The sequence below is a fragment of the Harpegnathos saltator genome, unplaced genomic scaffold (genome assembly GCF_003227715.2).
Source record: "Harpegnathos saltator strain DR-91 unplaced genomic scaffold, Hsal_v8.6 scaffold248, whole genome shotgun sequence".
Classification (NCBI taxonomy): domain Eukaryota; kingdom Metazoa; phylum Arthropoda; class Insecta; order Hymenoptera; family Formicidae; genus Harpegnathos; species Harpegnathos saltator.
The window spans coordinates 457,770-477,840 of record NW_020230037.1 but is presented as its reverse complement, the minus strand read 5'-3'; the positions used below and the strand labels follow the sequence as shown (position 1 = coordinate 477,840).

The window sequence follows — 20,071 nt, the reverse complement described above, 5'->3', positions numbered from 1 at the left end:
GAGTGTCACACGAGGCGACGCGGGAAGGAGGACCCGGGTATGAATCGACGAGGAGAGAGGAGGAGGGGGGGGGGTGGCGATCCGTCGTGTCTTTCGAAAGGGACATCTATCTGTCCCATTTCAATTATACTGCCGGAATACTGCGAGAGAGACGGGCGGGGGGAGGGGAGGAAGAGGAGGAATCGACGTATTGATGTACGCGGTATACCGCGACCGACGCGACGAGACGCGCAACGAGAGCGCTATCGATCTGAAAGCCCCCGTGAGTGCGCGCACTCATCTGGTTACATATTGAATAACATCTTTCGGGTCTGTCGTAATAATTAACTCACGGCTCGTTGAGTTTACAATTCGCCTCGCTGGATAAACCTCGAGTTTTCCGCCCGGGCGGTGTACGCGCGGCTCGCACTGTTTTATCGTTTCCAGACACGCACGCGCACACACACACATACACACACACACACACGCATACACACACTTACTCATTCCGGCGAAATTCTGTCAACGGCGATTACGCGCACGCAGTGCGCGACTTTCGACGTGCGCGAATGTTCATCGCGGTGGCGATGCCCCCCGCGTTTCGTTCGATTTATCAGACGATTTTGTCGGCGGTTACTTGAGAACTCTCGTCGCGCAAAGCACCGATCACTTTTTCTCTTTTTTTGTTTTTTATTCTGAGGAAAGAGGCGAGAACGACATTACGTTTTGAAGAACGCAGTCCTGAAGACACACGGCTTTCGAAATTGAGAGGGATAACGTGTCGAGCTTGAGGGAAATGTAAAACGAGAAAGTTCTTTATTAACGCACCGCGATTGGTTTAAAAATCAGGATTATAATCGGAAAGGCTCAAGTGCTTAGGCGCAAACATCGATTATAATCATTTTCAAGGAGAGAGGAAACATTTTCTCTCAGGGAGATTTATAGGGCGTTTAAAGGATTCGTATGAATCCGTCTCGAAATCGAGAAATATTGATATCAGCACCCGGTAGTTGTCGAGTAAATAAAGAAACGTCGGGCGAAAATGGAGCGTAAAAAAATCGAGATATCAAGCGATCATTGCGAAGTAACATCCAGCAGTCGGAGATAGCCGGTAATGCTGAGAAAATTGCGGAGAAGAAGAAATCGGAAATACTCGGCGGTAATAGGAAAGCACTCAACAAGTGAATGAAGTTAAACCCGTATGAATCAAATGGGACGGACGATGAGTTGTAGACACGGAAAGTGGATCAGTTGAATTGATATTCCATCGTTTTCTTTCACTAATGCGAGCGCGGCGGAAGCGCTGAATCCGTTTAGAAGGCAGTATAACCGGTTTCCACATGGCAATCGAACATATAGCAGCTATCGAGCGAGGTGCGCGCGAGGAAATCAACCTCTCGACGTTTCAATGCGTCGTCGTCAAAAAGCCGTCGCTGCTGTCAACCGCGTCGGAACCGCGTTATCGCGCCTCGCTGAATACATCCGCGCGATAATTCCTCAGAATAGGGGATGAGCAAATTTTTACGCGAGGAAGAACGTTTCGTTCGAATGAAGCGATCTTCCTCGATGAAATATGAGCGACTCGGAAATTTTCGTTGAAGCCACCGGAATGCAGTCGGAATGGTTAAGACTTCTTCTGCTTGTCTCAACCTGCCAGGATTCTGCTGTTTGCCATTGGAATTTCTGAATCGTTGATACTTTAGCGGAAAAATTGCTTCGTCCGACTAAACATTTTCCTCCGTTTGCGCTTCTCCCCGATAGATCCAATCAGATCTGCCGCGTGCAAATTTCCCTTACTTACTTTCTCTCTTACTTCTCGCCCAATCTACAATATTCTCCCATCCTCTCGCACGCAATCATCGAGCGTTGCCTTGCTGATTAATTTCAATATTCTCCCAACATGTTGGCAGCGTTTCTCACGAGCAAGTTGGACTCGACGGGTCTCGAGGAAGCATGACTTCCTTACAAAAAGGAAATGTCACTTTTCGTGACATCCCCCTTCGGACGCGAACATCACTTATTGCGTCACTCACACCCGTTTCCAAAGTCAGCAAAGTCTCGCGCAGCAACGGTTAGAGTCGACGCCACAAAGTATCGGGATCACGAGATACACAGTTCGTTCCCTCCTGCGGGCGCTCGCTCGGAAGCTCGACAGAAGAGCGACAGAGCGCGCATAGTCCTCCGTCGCACTGCGAGTGCACGTAAATCCTCCAACTAATATCCTGCCTTCCGCTATTATGACCTCGACCTCGTAAACGGAGGCCAATGCGCGTTTATTTCGCCCTTCGACTTCCAATAAAGCCCGCATCGTCTGGTCTCTCCGAGCCGGCCACGACTCTCTCTCTCTCTCTCTCTCTCTCTCTCTCTCTCTCTTTCTCTCTCGAGCAGTCACCCTTCGAATCGTCGATTCGAGTTCGGGGCGAGCATAAAGTTCGCCGATAAATTTCTTCGGCGAAGTACGAGTAAGCGTCGCCGGCCGCGGCGGAGGAGACGAAGGCGCGGCAGCGGTGGATGGACGACGAGGAAGACGGAAGCGACGGGGGGGGGTAGAACGGACGAGGGGGCGGGAGCAGCTTTATCGACTAGACTCCGGCATATTGGGAGCCGTGCGAGGGAGTGCACGATCGTTGTTCGTTCGTCCGTTCGTTCGTTCGTTCGTTCGTTCGCTCGTTCGCTCGCTCGCTCGCCCGACCGACACTTATTATACCGCGCGATATTTTCCGCCGTCTTCCGTCGTCGGAAATTAGAGAAAAGTGCGGCGGGGCCGAAGCGGAGCGCACCGGAAGAGAGCGAGGAGGAGCCGGCGGTGGCGGCCGTTTCCACTCCAGCGTCTTCTTTTACGTCGCTCTGAGTATGAGCGAACGACGAGACGGACGAGCGAGCACTTAACTTGGCCGCGTCGTTTCGCGAGCTTTCGCCGTTCCGGACTCGTGGAAATATTTGCGAGCTCCCACGGGGAGGAGGAGAAGGAGGAGGAAGACGGCTTTCATGCCCGTCCTCTCGTCGTTTATTCCTCTTTACGCGACTGTGTCTGCGTCTGCCGCTCGCAGTTAGGAACATGCTCGTCCTCGTGTGCGCGTCCGCTCTTCCTCTGAACTTCCGACCGAACTCGGTTTCTTCCGGCTGATTAAGCGCGTGGATGTAAATACGCAAACGAGCGAAACGCGCGACAGCCGGTAACGGCAACGTTTCCGCGGAGCCGACGAGAGGTGCAAACCGCCGAAGCCGGTGATGTCCGAATGAACTCTCAAAGGCAAGCATGGATGGAATTTCACCCCTGCGAATCTTGGATCTCGTTAAAAAACGTAACCACACTGACGATAATAATTTTATTTATTCACGCTATCGTAGTGACAACATTATGATAAAACCGATCAGTTCTCGCGTATACTTTGCTATAAACGTAGCAAGGAAAGACAACCCGGAGTGATATTTGGTTGGTAGGTCTTAAGGGTTAACTTAAGGGGGGATCACAGGGGCGAAGACCGTCCTCAAGTCCCATTTTTACGAATTTTTTTAACAGAAACGGTAAGATCAATGGACTTGAAATTTCCATAGTGTGTATTCATTAATGTTGAAAGTATAAGATAAATTTTATTGAATCACAAGGACCGATCCAATTTGTAATTATATAGATAAAAATGCAGTCATCTGTTTGCGAGCTCTATGTTTGTTGTCGACATAATTCCGGGCTTCTCACTACTCCGAAACCAAAAATTGAGGAAGATTTTTAAAATATATGGTTGCCATTATAGCCCGTACCAAAATGAAGGCAGTGAAGCCAAGTTTGGAGAAATAATGACTGTACAAAAAAAAAGTATCCAAAGTGAGAAACTTTTTTCAACTTGTAATCAAACTTGTCACGTTTAAAAAAATGAATAAGATAAAATATAACTGTGTTTGAGGTAGGAGGAGCGGAAAACTTGTCTACTGTATATTGTGTAAAAATTTCAAGTTATTCGGTTCAGTAGTTTTTGCATAATCGTGTCGACAGTTTAAGAAAATGGTGTTTCCAGATAAACGCGTTTAAAGTTTTATATTTCACTTTCCATATAGATAGTAACAAATTTATATTATATTTTGAACATTAATACACTGTGAAAATTTCAAGTTTATTGATCCTATCGTTTCTATTAAAAAAAAATTCGTAAAAATAGCCTTGAAAACGGCCTGCTATACGCATGTAATGTCCGAAAAATATGGAAGATACTAAGAAATGTTTCAGACAAAAGTTGTATGGTTTCAAAGGGACCATAAAACAACTATATCATTTTGTTTACAGATGACACCACTTTTGAGATACTCACTCTGATCATTACTTTTCTTACGAACGGAAATCCCAACTTTTCATTACATCATCTTTTTCTACCGATTAATTTGACAATATTAATTTGACTTATGTGACTTATGTGTGAGACATTTTTTTATTTGCCTAACATTTTTTGAGGTATTCAAGGAAAACTTGGTAACTTTTTCAACATTTAATTTACGATGTCTCGCTAACTATTTGTCGAGAGAAAAAATGGCACCAGAACTTTTCTACTCTATTTAGTCTCAAGAATCCATTGTTACAATAGTGCTCCAACTTTTGTTAACTTATCGACTTTTGGAAATTTCAAAATCATCAAATTAGCATACGTCATATTTTTCGAGATCCTCGCCTGACTCGCTTAAAATGGGGACACTTTGCAGAATCCTTTTCTCCAGCTTGGAACGAACACGCGAACGGATCCCGAACGAACATTGAAACTTCTCACCTGTTTAACACACTTCATATTATTCGTCTTCACGCTTATTTGTTTGGAATACGTTTTATAATACCGCCGGGATTGGCGCTTTTCCACTGGCTTTGTACTAATACTCTCACGCGAGATTACGCATCGCTGAAGCGTGTCATTGTCGCTCGTGCGACTTTATTGGAATCCGAAGCGGCAAAGTTGCGGTGATCCGCCGCCCTGTGTATCCGTCCGCGCCTTCTCGGCGTGCCGTGAGAATCGCGTCTCTGTTTCTCAGGCTCAACAAACCTAACCCCGTTTGCCTCCATCCATTTCCGCACAGACTGATCAGTCATCGAGATACTCGCGCACGGGCTCGCGCTCGCACGCGCGCTAAATTTGACGTGACCTTCCTCGTCGTCGATCCTGCGACCCCCGCCGCCGCCGATAAAAAGCCCGTTTGTACCGCCTTTTTTTGCGTCTTATTTATCGCTGTCTCCGTCGGCCAGCCCATTAGCGATTCATCCACGTGCAATTATACGCGACGCGACGCGGCGCTCCTTCGCGTCTATTTCCGGATGGGATATCGATCCGCCGCGATGTTTTCGATATACGCTTACTGGGTCAATCGACAGGAGGATGGACAGGAGCGAAGAGGGACGCAGGATGTGTGTATTACGGCGATATTGCGTGCAAAAGAGCGAAATTTCCTCGGCCCTGGCGAAAGGCGGGCTATACAATGGCTACGCGCGCCCGGCTGGTCGGTCGGCCGGCGACGGCGTCGGCGTCGGAATAACGTTTAATACACATAAATGACGTTTTAATAACGTAATTACTGTCGCGAGTTTCAAGCGTATTTAATCCATGCGCGCGCGAGCGCGTGGCGCGGCGCGGCGCGGCGCGACTCGGCTCGGCGCACCGCATTAAAATGTCATTTTTTTAATGGGCAAGTCGGCCGAGCGGTCGCGTGCACGTTTTTAATTGTATACGTTTTACTTTGTCCCCGTGGCCGCCGCCCGTTCCCGTCGTCACGTCCAACACGTACATATTCGAGCGTGAGGACTCTAATTTCATCACGACCCAGCCGCGCGTACACGTTAAATATGCCCGAAAATGGGCGCGCAAAGGCGACAACGGTGTGTGCTTCTCTTCGCGCCAGCTCGCGCTTCTTCCGCGGCGATTCGTAATCGAGATCTTGGTTGGTCAGCGTGGAACAACGCAGGATCGAACGTCCTAGGAGTGCCTTGAGACTTAAGTCTCGTTGAAAAGCGAAAAACAGAAGAAAAATTTAAAGAGAAAAACCAGATTACTCGGATGGGGACTGAAAACGCGGCGAGAAGACCGAGAGAGATCACGAGAACAGTCGGTACGATCGGACGTGAGAGATTCGGCTGCTCGAATTCGCTGCTGCCGCAGTCCCACTTTGGGCTTTGCACGTTCGGAGGTGCAAATTGACAAACACCGCTGGGGAATAATCGGAAGAGGGGAGTCGCGCCGAGACCGTTAGAGCAGCGAATTCTTTTGCAGAAGAATGATTTGTCTTTCGCTCGAGGGAGGAAGGCGCTGAACTCGGCGAGCACTCGGCCGATTTTTACCGATTTGCCGGCTGTCTCGATACCGTTGAAATATCTTGCCGCGCCTTCCTCCTTCCCCCAGCGTCCGGGGGAGGGGAGATTACGAGAAAGGAGCAGGAAGGAAAGGGAGAAGCAGGCGCGACAGTGCCGGGCCTCCCGCTATCTAGGCCGGGGAAGAAGTATGTTCCCCCGACTGAAAAGATCATTACTGTTGATACGGTCGCCTGGCGACGTACGTACGGCTAGCGCATTCAGCACGCGTCGCGAGTAAATGAGTGTACACGTCGAGCTACATCAAAGGGCGATATCGTGGCGCATCGCGCCGCATCGCGACGACCCAATTTCGCGCCGCTAAAGTAACGCGCGCGCGTACGCTCGCATTCCGTCCGCCTCGCATTCGCGACGCACCGCGACGCGGCTGCTGGTTTCCGTCAACGCGATTGCCACCTTCGTCCACGTCGGCGGTGTCCAAATCCCGCGTTACCTGCCCGCCCGCCCGCCCGCCGCGACGATCAGTCTCTCTCGCGCGCACCTGTGGTGCGCCGATGTTGACGAACGAGCGCGTGAAATTGCGCAGGCCTCCGCGAATCTTTAGGGGGGAATTACATGCGGAGGGCCGTTTTCAAAATTTTTACGAATTTTATTTTTACGAATTTTTTTGACAGAAACGGTAAGATCAATGGCCTTGAAATTTCCACAGTGTGTTCATTGATGATCAAAGTATAAAATAAATTTTATTAAATCACAAGAATCGATCCAATTTGTGCACTGAGAAAAAATTGTATTTAAAATTAAACAAATCTTTGCTCGAATACGACTGTGAATAAATTTATTCAAATTAAGCGACTAATTTCTAGAATGAAATACAGAGGCTCTGAATGTAAACCTTTTTCTCGAATTCTAGAAAATAATTGCTTAACTTAAATAAATGTATTCACAGTCGTATCCGAACAGAGATTTGTTTAACTTTAATACAATTTTTTCCCAGTGTAATTATAGACAAAAATGCGGCCATCTATTTGCGTGCTCGATGTTTGCTGTCGGCACATAATTTCGGGCTTTTCTCACTACTCTCTGAAACCAAAAACTGAGAAAGATTTTTTAAATATACGGCTGCCATTGTACCAAAATGAAATGCAGTGAGGCCAAGTTTGTAAAAATAATTCATTATTGATAACGAAGATTTATCGACTGTTTATTCATATATCAATTACAATATTTCCCCTGAAAATTTCTGCCCTTGTTCAATTTTTAATGTACAAAACCCAACTTTTGGGTTACCTAATCGATCGTTGAATATCCTTTGTTCGGCAATCTCGATCCTCCTTACATATCCGTTCTTACACATGCACCTCTCGGATTTCAAATGCGCCGGCGACTCCGTCGACTCGAGCGATGAAAGTCCGAGACTGTCGCAGACGGCGACATTTTCAGATTTCAGACCCTGCCAGATTCACTCCAGACTGGACAGATTTCTCGCGCTCGCGCTCGCGGACATTGCGATTTTACGGCGCGCTTCATACTCCGCTTCGTGTTTTATCTCGACTTTACTGCGCCGTTCGCGCAGTATAGCGGATTATCGCAGTCATTAAAACCGAGAAAGAGAGAGAGAGAGGGGGGAGGGGGAGGGGGGGCAAAAAAGGAGAGGAAAAAACGCAGAAGGGAATCAATAATGTCGCCTTTCAGTCGGAGACTCAAATTTTCAAGCGCTCGTAGAGCAGCAACGGCGCGATGAGCCCCGCCATGGAGAAACAGCTCCATTAGAGACACGCGCGGATGCGGTTAGTACATTGCTTTTTAATTACGTCGTGAACTCGAGAGTTACGACGCTGTCTCTGCTTCTCGGCCCTCCCCCTGGCCGTTCTTCAGCCTCACGGCCTCCGCGCCAGTCACTAGAGCAGCAATTTTGTGCCAATTAAGGGCGGCCATTAAGAGCGCGCGAGCGCGAGCGCGGCTTGCGAGAGAGAGAGAGAGAGAGAGAGAGAGAGAGAGAGAGAGAGAGAGAGAGAGAGAGAGAGAGAGAGAGAGACAGAGAGACGCGAGCCACGCGGCCACGGAGCGCGTCTAGGATTTCATTTAGACGCCATTCCGCCACCAGCCGCCATTGCGGCCGCGATGTTAACGGCATTAATCATTCGCATTCGGTTACAGTCGATTATCTTATCGCCCAGGTAAGCGCGATTGAGCTAATGCGCAACGAGGAACTTGGGCGGCAAGCGGACGCGAGGGATTTGGTCGTCGATCGAATCTGCGGTCTCGGCAAAGCCGTCGCTCTCGCTCGCGCGACTCGTCCTCGGCGACTCGGCGATTTGCGACTCGATTACGCGGTCGAACTCCCCGGCTGGACCCAGAGCCATGCGATTAGCCAGCGGACTGGCCTGGATGGCATGCGATCATTGTGATCTGCAGAGAGAGAGAGAGAGAGAGAGAGAGAGAGTACGTCGGAAGAGCAGACGGCGGTCGCCAAGCGGCGAGTCCATTACATCGATCGATCGATCCGTAGAGCTCGCGATGGAACATACCGTGGAATTCGATTTATAAGGGAACGTCCCTCTGACGAGACAGTTCGCCCGCGCATGGATCCGCATAAAACCGATCCAAATTCTGTCCCCCCGTGTTACATCCCGTGACCGCTCGTGAGTCGTGGGTTCTCCCAAAATAAAGCCTTAGATTAAAAAAGAAGCGCAAGCGCTATCCCCTCCATGCTTCCCATGGTCGCCATATTGGGCCCACAGCTGTCTAGTGGCCTGTTCTTTTTAGCTGCACTACTCAATTAATGCGATAAGTTAGAGTGAGAAAAAAATATAGTGGTTTCTAACTCTCTAACTTATTGCACCAATTTTGCGGTGCAACTGAAAAGAACAGACCACGTTTGTAAACAGAGCAACCTGCGTATCTGATGCAATTGGAAGTCACTCAGAAACGTTCTTATTTCAATTCCAACGTTAAATAAGAGATTCCTGAAATTGTGGAATGTCTCATCTCGAGTTGAGAAATGCAGACCACCTTGGTGGGTGACATCAACATTTCGTTAAAGTAAGGTTATTATCATAATATGATTTTTGTTTGTTTGTCTCATGGATGTCTAAAATGTTTTTTTTTTTTTATAAGGAAACAACATTACAAATATGTTATTTCGTCACTTACGATATGCTTGAGATTTGTTGAGATTTGAGATGTTGAGAGTTTTGTTGAGAGTTGAGATTTGGTTTCACACAAGATTCATTACGGGACCAATATGGCGGTTAGCCAGTCAGCGAGCGAGACTCCGCTTGCGCTTCTTTCTTAATGTAATGTTTTACCCCCAAACACAGGTCCTCATGATGGATACGAGGGTGGCGATATTTATGCGCGCGCGCGCACACATACGCACACATCGATCGCCATTTAATATTGAATACTATACTTGGCGCGATATCAGATGTAAGAGCTCATTATACTTTGATGGTAACGACGACGGCACTTTGGACGACGAGAGATCCCCGGCAAGATTATCATCATTTCGATCGTCGACGCTCAGGAGTCCGAGTTGAAGTGTCTAGCGTGTTATGGGCGCTTATATTTCTTCTGGGTGAACTTACGGAGACCACCCTTGTCGCCATGATTTTGCTGAAAAATCCCTTCAAATGATGCCAAACGAATGCTCTTGGGCATTCCACCGACAAAGGAGTTAAACCCTTTGCTGGTCCTCCTAGAGTGCCATTTATCACTCAAGCTTGTTTTTCCAATAATTTAAATTTTTCACATATTTTTTTAGCGTATTTGGTATTGTTGGACTACTAGAATGTCCCTCTAACTAATGCATCAATTTTAGAGTCATTTCAAATAAGTAACTTGTCATTAATAAACATATACTGAAAACAAAACTGTCATTTTTAGAGAACAAATTTGTTTACATGAAATTTTAAGTAATAACATACAATTCAAAATCATTATCTGGAGTTTTTTGAGGTCGCTGAATATGAATCCGGAATGAAAAATACAAAATTCAAAATGACGGACTCAATATGGCAAACGGAATTTTCAAAATCAGTCGAATCCGCTTGAAACTTGTCACTCGAGGGTTTTTGAAGTCGCTGAATACGAATCCGGGGTGAAAAATAGAAAATTCAAAATGACAGATCTCATACGGCGCGAATATAATTATAGAAATGAAACAAGCTGACTGCGCTTGAGAACCGGGCAACCTGACCGGTGCAACCGAACCTTGCCGTATATATCCGTCATAGCTCTGGCATTTCGAATTTTCGGTAACGAATTTGTAATTAGCAACCTCGAAAACCTTAAATAACAAATTTCAAGCGAATTCGGCTGATTTTGAAAATTACGTCCATCACATTGGGCCCGCCATTTTGAAATTCGTAGTAACAAGTTTCACAAAATTATATTCATTAAATAAGAACGTGCAACAAAGGGTTAATGGCGGGGAAAGGTGAGGTTGCGTATATTACACATATTTTCAAATATGTTCCCATAGTTAAGCCAATGACGATATATTCGTTAACCTACTACTCTTAGTCACCCAATTCTTCTGCCGTTAAATGTTTTAAATTAAAAGATGGAGCATCTACCAAATTGTTCTCCTGGAACAACAAAATTCGTAACGTCACTTGAGTGTCACCGTGGTGAAAATTCGTAGCAATTATTAGGCGCGGCTGGTTCTCGGAAGTTTATCCTCTTTCCCTCCCTTCTTCACAAACTCATTACGACTTCCGCTCCTGCGGATACCGCGCTGCACCGAGTGACCAGAATTTCAACGTCGACCCCGGCTGATCGACTCGCCGGTCACCGAGTCGCGCGGCGTCGGATTTTTGTCGCGGGCGCGCCGCGAAACGGGGGAGGGAGGAGTTACATGATGCTCGGGCCGGCGAATAAAATCACCGGGGCACGACGAATCGATCTCGCTCGCGCTCGCGTAGGCCGCCCCGCACGAGCGAGCGAGAGCGCCTTTCCCCGCAGAGACGCGGCTCTCGCGAGTGATAAAACGCGCGATGGCGCGTTATGCGCTTTGCGCGCATCCGTTTAGCCTGACGGCTGCGCGAGGCACAAAAGGGCATTTCGCGCGGTTTGTTGATCCTCTCTGCGCTGCCGCGCGCTAAATGCCATTGGAGCATGACGGAGAGTGGCGCGCTCGCAACGGCGAGCCACACGCAGCTGCGATGGCGACGGGGGAGAGACTCGACCAAAAAAGAAAAAAAAAAAGAAATACGGATTTCTCGTAAAGCTTTCGGCAGAAAAGGTCTCGGGAAAATACGAGCTGCGAAGCTGAGCTCGCAGCTCGAATATCCCAGCGACATGAGCAGTCGGTCATTGACGAGACGGGATCGTTGTGTGTCGTTAATTGATCGTTGAGGGAAGCCGATTCTCGGATTTTCCGGAGAGGAAACACGCATTTTGCCGGATGCGCGATATTACAGCGGTCGTATCCGATCACCTTCGGACGGATTGACTTCCCGCGCGGGCCGTCGGCCGAAGGCTCTCTCGCCGCGGATGAAACTTTTATTTCAGAATCTTTTCTCCCTTCACCCACGCCGCCGCGGCGGCAATATCGATCGGCCTTTCCGTCGTCGGAGTGACCGATAAATTTTCGATGCTCCCGTGCCAAAACGCCGGGGCGTGTATCTATCGCTCGTCGAGCGCGCGTATTGTCTGAGAATTGGGGTCGAGTTTCGTCGTCTGCAAGTCGCGCAAGCGGAAAAAATGACGATCGACTCGACGAGGCATTAAGACGATTATATTTTTTCAAAGCGGATGCGCGCGGGATAAAATGTGCAGCGGCGGAGGATATTACGAAGTAACTTACGAAAGCCCGGCGAAATGGCAGAGCCGCGAGAGAGAGAGAGAGAGAGAGAGAGAGAGAGAGAGAGAGAGAGAGAGAGAGAGCGGGAGGGATGAGAGAGTTCCGCTCAGGGACCATATCGGATTTGATGAGCGTAACGACACGTGCAGCGGGGCGCGAATGTAGTTTTAAGAGGCGAGCGCGCGCGTGCGCGGAAATGCTGGAAACGTTGCGAAATTATTTTCTGCTCTTTCTGTTACAGGCTCGACCAGCCGGTGACCAACTCGACGCCCGGGATGGACAACAAGAAGGTAAATCATGCTTTTGATGCATCATGTGTTGGTTGAAGCGGAGAGAGAGAGAGAGAGAGAGAGAGAGAGAGAGAGAGAGAGAGAGAGAGAGAGAGAGAGGGGATTTGCATTATCAGAGTAAAGATACGAAAATTAATGCAAATACGCGCGTATATGTCATATAATAAGCGCGGTTGGCAAAGTTTGTCTCTCAAAGGCAGCTCGTTACAACTTGCTAAATCAAAAGAGAAAAAGTGAAATCGAGCAACTCACCTCTCTCTGGCTCTCTGTCGTCGCTCATTTTGAGAAAGAACTCCTCGTGTTACCGTTGTCGCTATCCCGTTGAAGCGACGCAAGACGTGTTCGAGTTTCCGTCGCTTTCATCGCCGAGTCTCGCGATGTTCTTCGCCACATATATATACGCCGCCCGTCTCACATGCGAGTGAATAAACGCAAACAATGTGCGTCGTCCAGATTGACGAGACGCGCGTGTGAGAAAAAAAGAAAAAACGATAAAAGCGACGAACGCGCGCGCACGCGCGCATTCGTGGCTCGACAAAAGTAACAGCAACGCGATATGTCACATATCGTCGTCACATTACACGCGCAGTCGTCGCGCGCGCAAAACGCGCAGCCCCGATTGCGTTAACCCCGTCGTTGCGAGCGAACAAGACCGATACTGCAGAACGAAACGTCGTTACCGAGTCGTTAGTGAAAAAAAAAGTCATTCGCGCCGCGACGTAACGACGTTACGAACCACACACGCATACTTTGTTCGCCCCGCCGCGCCGCTCCCGCAAGTTATTCACTCGACTCGCGCGCGATTATCCTCGGCTGCGCTGCAGCCGGCGCACACCGCATCGTCCTCCCGCGCGCATCCTGAGCGGCAACAACCAGTCGTGACAGAATCCATCTTACGAGGCGGGAAAGGAGAAGTAACTGAATCACGACGAAACCGCCGCGTCGCCCTTCGAGGCGGTCCGCCGGCCCGGAGGGCGGGGGCGGGGGGCGAGGGAGCAGAGCCAAATTGTCGCGACGCACACGGAGCGTAATTAATTAACGGCCGTTCTCCCGCGATCGATTATTACCTACTGTTCGCAAACCGCGATGTTTAATGAGTCGCATGCGGGCGGGTCGCGCCGCGCGCGCGAACGAGAGAACGGCGGAGTTGAAATGCACGCGTGGCGAGATCTCGTCGCGCTGTGCTCGGCCAATTAGAAGCATCGCTCGAATTAGCGCTCTGACGATTACCTCGTTCGGCATAATGGGCGAGCGATGCGAATCACGGCGCGCTGGTCGTGATTTAATGGAACGACGCGCAGGATCAGGCGAAACGGCGGACGGCGATGAAGGGGGTGAAGAGGGGGACGGGGCAAAAAGAGAGGAGCAGGGAGGATCGGTGCGCGGCACCGATCGTGAAAGTTCGGCCGTTTTTCCCGTTCCGCGGAAAGCAAGTTCTCTTCACGGGATTACTGCGAGAGGAAGAGGAGGAGGAGGAGGACTTTCTCGTCTGCTCCGTCGGCCGAACGTCGCGCGACTGCTCGCCCCTGCCGTCGTCGTCGTAGCGCGAGCTCATATACATATACACGTACACACACAATTGAACGGATGATTGGGAAGCATTTCCTGCGCGCCTCGATTTTTTTCTCGCGACGAAGATGCGCGCGTGGAGAATTTCGCGCCGGGCTTCGAAAACGAACGCCTGCGTTAGTGCTCTGCCGCTTAGCATCCTCTGCGCGGATTCTCTCTCTCTCTCTCTCTCTCTCTATCTCTCTATCTCTCCTGAGAAAAAACCGCGAGATCCCGGAGGAACGATTATGTCGATGGCGGACGGACTCGCTCGCTCGAGGTTTTCTGCCGACCGCGCATTAGCGTGAATTAGCGCGCGATTCGTGTTTTTATCGAGAGAGCACGAATGAGACGAGAATTCTCGTCGAGAAAACCACGCGCCGGTGTGGATGGAGTGTCCCGGGATTTGTCCGCTATCGATGTCACTCGCCTTTCCGAGACTCTTCGTCATATCGGGACGCGACTATCTTCCCGAACGAGGAAAATCGTTCGCTGTAACATTATGATTTTCGGGGCAAATATTTGTCAACCGACAACCCACCTATGCGACGTCGCAGTATCTCTCGTGTACCTCCCTCTATGGTTCCCTCGGCAATGTTACATATTCGCTCTCGCAACATGCCAACTGTGCGCAGCTCTCTCTCTCTCTCTCTCTCTCGCTCTCTCTCTCTCTCTCAAAGACCCCGCGGTACCTTTGTGCGGCCGTTGTAAAAATACAATCGTATCGTGTTATCGGCGTTTCCAAGTGCGTCGAGAAACGACGATGCGCCCGCGCTATCGAAGGAACACGGCATTTTATCCGGATAACGAGGAAGCACTCTCTACGGCCTTCTAGATAAAAACGCCTGCCAGTACGAATCTCGTGTTGACAGACAAGCCTGGCGGAGGCGGGCGATACGGGCTACCAAGTGTCGCGCTCGGATAAGCGATATCCAGCTGCAAACGCGTGAACGTGAGTCGACGTGAACGAAGTGGCACGTGTCGCGCTCTCAGGATTATGCGACGAGCTCCGCCGCGATGGAACTCGCGCTCTCGTCTCCCGCCCGGGATCTATCGTTATCACTTATCTCGCACGTAGATTCCGATAACGCGCGAAGGAACACCCACGCGGCGATGGGATTACGAGAGAGACGACTGTGTGTATCGATTTTCCCTGCGCGCGCTCTCTCTCTCTCTCTCTCTCTCTCTCTCTCTCTCTCTCTCTCTCTCTCTCTCTCTCTCTCTCTCTCTCTCTCTCTCTCTCTCTCTCTCTCTCTCTTTCTCTCTCTCACTCAGAATTTTCTCGAGTGACATTAACGTCGCCCTGCCGTTTCTCCCTTGCGGAACCACAACGCGTCTCGTCATCGCGCGTGACATTTCACGTGCGGAACGTCGCGTGCGTAAACTACTTTTCGTCGTCGCCCTCCGCACATCCGCGGTCGAGAGACGTCTAGGAAAATTCCGGAGAAGGGAGAACCATCTGGGACCGGGCGAGACAGGGGGGAGAGAGAGAGAGAGAGAGAGAGAGAGAGAGAGAGAGAGAGAGAGAGAGAGAGAGAGGGAGGGAGAGAGGTAAATTATTCATCTCCACGTCGGAGATGGAGTTTCAAGCGGTTCCTCCCCCTCCTTCAGCCTCTCCGCCACCCTCCGCCGTGCTCGCCTCGCTTGAACCTCCGCGAGCCCCGGCGATCTTTTGTGCCGATACACACCGCTTTTTTGCGTATGTATTTTTAAATCGAACGGACAGACACCGGAGAAATCGATGGCTAGCTGCATAATATACCGAGCGTCTCTCTCTCTCTCTCTCTCTCCCCCTTCCGATGATTAAATCCGGCCCGCCACCCCCGAACCACCAGTTCCGCCGTGGTGGGAGGAATACATGTGCGCTATCGGAAAACGCAGTCGACATACCATCCTGTCGAGCAATTGGTTATTTAACGACCTCTTTTATCCGTTGAATGTCAACCGGCGGCGCTTTCTTCCTCTCTCCCCCGCCGCTTCATTCGTAAAGCGAACGACGCCGCGAGGAAGATCGATGCATCCCGCGTACGCGGATCTTCGGATCGATCGGCCGGCTGTCGTCGGTGGGAGAGTTCTTTTTTCTTCCTTTTTCTTTTATACTCTTTTTTTCTTCTTCTTCTCGCTTCCTCTGCCGCCACGCTCACCGTGCGTTATCCGCGTCGCGGCGCGACTTCTCATTGTCGGATAGACGTTTCGCGTTCCGGCTCGGTGAAATTCTCGCCGGTCAGTCACGGCTGCGGAGCTCTCTCGCGATAATGCGACGCGTCGCCGGCAAGCGGAAAAGCGGATTTCGATCCGCTCGTCGCTCAGGGGAGGCATGACGAGTATAAAGGGTGTCGGGATCTCGGTTGCACGCGCTGACCGCGGCACGAAGGAACCATTTCAAATTTCACCGAGGATTTATCGCATCTGGTTTCCGATCGTCCGCTCTCCGTCTCCCCTCCTCCCCCTCTTTCTCTCTCTCTCTCTCTTTCTCTCTCTCTCGCACACGCGGGATTGTTTTATCGTCGCGGATATTTAAAGTCATTTTTTGCATCTCCCAACGCGCGTTAGTCATTGAAATCAGGACACCGTGCCGCGATGAAATATATTTCATCGAGGTGTCGAATAATAAAGAATACGGCCATCTTGTCACATGTCACTTGGTCCGAATGGTATCATTTGTTAAATTACACATTACGTTCACTTTGAATTATACAAATGTTTGGCTGATTGTACAAACTTAACTTTCTCCCTCTTTCTCTCCTGTATATAAACCGCGATTAATTTCTCTCTCTCTCTCTCTCTCTCGAGAGAGAGAGAGAGAGAGAGATCTCGGATATAGACGGGGAGTAACATCGATGAGGGAAACTGTGCTTGTGAAATATGTTTACTTCGGATTTTATTAGACATTTTATTTTAAATATTCACATTATGCGTATTCGATTGTAAGGAATGTTCAGCGTGAAAGTTTCATTGGAGAGAAAATTAATCGCGGTTTATATACAGGAGAGAAAGAGGGAGAAAGTTAAGTTTGTACAATCAGCCAAACATTTGTATAATTCAAAGCGGACGTAATGTGTAATTTAACAAGTGATACCATTCCAAGTGGGCCAAGTGATGTGTGACAAGATGGCCGTATTCTTTATTATTCGACACCTCGATGAAATATATTTCATCGCGACACGGTGTCCTGATTTCAATGACTAACGCGCGTCCTGATTTCAATGACTAACGCGCAATGACTAACCTCTCTCTCTCTCTCTCTCTCTCTCTCTCTCGAGACGCGGGGGAGAATTCGAGCTGAAGAGGGTCGCGGAATCAGCAGCGACATTCGCGACTGGATGAAGGAGTCGCGATAAAAAGGCGCGCTTGTTTATTTATTTTGCAGATTGTCCAGTCGCCGACGCCGCCCGTACCCGTCCAGGTACGTAGTAAGCACGATGGCTCGGGGGTGGCGGCTTCTGTGTCGGGGGTGCGTAGACGGAGCGGCCCTCAAGGGCTGCGCTCGCCCGCCGCAAAAAGGCCCCTCTCCGCCCCCGTTGCACTTCAGGGCTGGTTACACAAGCAGGGCTCGGAGGGTCTCATGCTCTGGAAGAAACGTTGGTTCGTGCTCTCCGAGTACTGCCTCTTTTACTACAAGGGTGAGTCTGCGTGTTGTATTAGCTAATGCTTTTCTTTCCCCGGCACACCTGAACGTACACACACACATACACACGCGCGCGCGCGCGCATACATTTTGATGCGTTTTACGTTGTTGTTATTATTATTGCCGCTGTGTTATCGTTCCCGTTACGGCGCACCGAGCGCAATATCATCGCACGATTTTCACGAGCGCCATCGCGCCGCCGCTGTAGAGCAGCTTGCTTATTAACAGTCCGATCCGGCGGCGGATGCAACATTTATCCGCCGTACAATTATCAATCGGTGTTATATATACCGGCATAAGCGTAAACAATTAGCCTAGAAATGATCCGTTAACAATATTCGTTAACAAATCGACGAAAATTGAGGTTAATTGCGCGAGCCTCGTCGACCGCGCCGCGTCAATCGCACAAATCAATTAAATTATTCAATCATTCGCATTACGATTCCCGATGACGACAGACCGAGGAGCACCAACTTGATCAACCAATCTGCCAACAGCCCGACTAGAAATTTATCCTATGCTCCTGATCAGGGTCACCTCATTTGGTCGTCAGGTCTGAGTAAGATGATATCGGGTCCAGTGGTTAATTCTTTCCGATGAAACTTGCACAGCTCAGAGCAAAATTCGAGATTGAAATATTTTCCCCGTTCTTCTGCGCTTCTAAAGTGATGACATCTAACTTATCGAGATGACGTGTGGTTTGGCGTTTGATGCGTACGCCATAACCTCAAATCATCAGCGTTCACGATGGCTACCAACGAAGAGCATACTCGATACGCGATGCATTTCGCATATCATTTAAACAAAAACGCTTCTGAGGCAGAATCTGCAGAATAATCAACTGTACTTAACTCGTTAGAATCTGATAATGCGAGCCATTAGGTACAATGAATAAAAATCCTGACAAGGACTCTGTCAACCAAACTAGGTTGTTACATCAAGGTCCTAATATGGATCCAATTATTATAACCTTACAAAGGTCTTCCTTACTCAATTGTCATCAGGACATTATAAAGTCTGACTTAATTAGGATTACCCTTCACTCACCCTATTTAGGTACTTGCCAATATCAGGCGATTACCTGATTAAAATTTCTTTCCGAGAGACGGCGGCTTTCATTTCGAGCCAGTCGGACGCCAGTCGGTTCTCAGGCTTAAAAGAAAGAAAAAAAAAAGAAGAAGCGAGAAACTAAGGAAAAAGGACTTGCCGTCACAATCGCTTCCACGCGCCAAATGTTTTGGTCGGACGAACGAACATCCTGGTGGGAGCTCAGCGAGACACGGAAATTCCGCCGGCAAGTGATCGGAATTCAGCGTCTAAATGATCACGATTTCCGGCCAACTCCAACAGAATTCCACTTTCTCTCTCCTCTTCGGCCGGACCTTCTGGATCGCCCACAATTCAGCAGAGCCGCTTCACTCGACCAAACACCTCCCTCCGTGTAAACAAACCGCCGCCGCCGATCGGCGTCTCTGCCGTGGCCGTACCACGCGATGTAATAGAAGTCATTCTCCAGTTCTCGACGACAGCCATTAACGGCCGGGCTCTTTCGCGCGGTCAATTCGGATATCTTCCATTCGCGGGCCTTCGTTTCGGCCCGCGAGCATCGCGAACATGGCTTCTGGCATCGCGCCAGAGGTTCCGCCCAGTTTCACCGAAATCGCGCGCTCGCACGAGCCGTGCTCTTCTAATCTGCCTGTCGACTAAGGGCGCTAATTTCGCCGGCGACCCTTTGAGCTTACGTGGTGCGCCAAGAAGCGTGTCGCCGTGGTCGTCGCGCGCCCGCCAGCGAGTCGTACACTTCATGAGATGACGCTTCATCAAAGATTCGTCCCGCGCCTCTTCGCCTGCTCTCCCGCCGGGCTCATCCTTCGTGTCATCCAGCGAGGAAGTTCTCCCGGGCGGTACTCGTGGCGGTTTGACGCGTGGTTTACATTACAGAACTTCAGTTAAATTAGATTCAATGCGGGTGCCGCAGCTTGATTAGCGGCTTGCCGAGCCTCTTGGAGTGTCCTTGCGCCCGCAAAAACGGAGGGAGAACGGGATCCGACGCGGGGCTCTTCTCCCGATATCGATCGCGAACGCGCAGCGGGTTCGCTCTCAACGTCCCGGAGATCGATCTCGCGTGTTGAAGAACGAGGATACATCGTCTGTCGCCGCTTATTCGTCGTATTATCGTCGTTGTTGACAATTTTTCGGCTAAGACTCGGGCGGGGAAGAGAGTTCTTGGCCTTGGGTTGTTGTATTAGGTGTACAAATGAATAATCGAAATTTTTCAGCTAAATTCAAGGTTTATTTTAAAAGAAAGTAAAATTTATCGATCAAAGTATTCGCCATTGTTTTCTGTAGCTTTGAGCCATCTTTCAGGCAGCTGATGAATTCCATGTCGGGGAAATGTGTCTTTGGACACGAGATAAAGTCGTCAAACCATTTGCCGACCTCATCCACTGATTTCAAGTGCGTATCCGACAAGGCATGTTGCATCGACCGGAACAAGTGGTAATCGGTAGGAGGATCGCTAGGAGGTGAATACGCCG

General features: G+C 49.5%; 1 protein-coding gene across 11 annotated transcripts in view; it reads left to right on the top strand.

Moving 5' to 3' along the window:
- Window positions 1-20,071, top strand: part of LOC105183037 (uncharacterized) — a 212,729-nt gene that overhangs the window by 97,593 nt on the left and 95,065 nt on the right. For all 11 annotated transcript variants that reach the window (XR_003112938.1, XM_025298928.1, XM_025298922.1 and 8 more), the window contains exons 3-4: window positions 12,310-12,358; window positions 17,277-17,529. Coding sequence is in view for 10 of the 11 variants with exons in the window: in XM_025298928.1 (XP_025154713.1) it covers window positions 12,310-12,358; window positions 17,277-17,529 (302 nt within the window). In the remaining variant the exon portion in view is untranslated. The remainder of the gene's footprint in view (window positions 1-12,309; window positions 12,359-17,276; window positions 17,530-20,071) is intronic.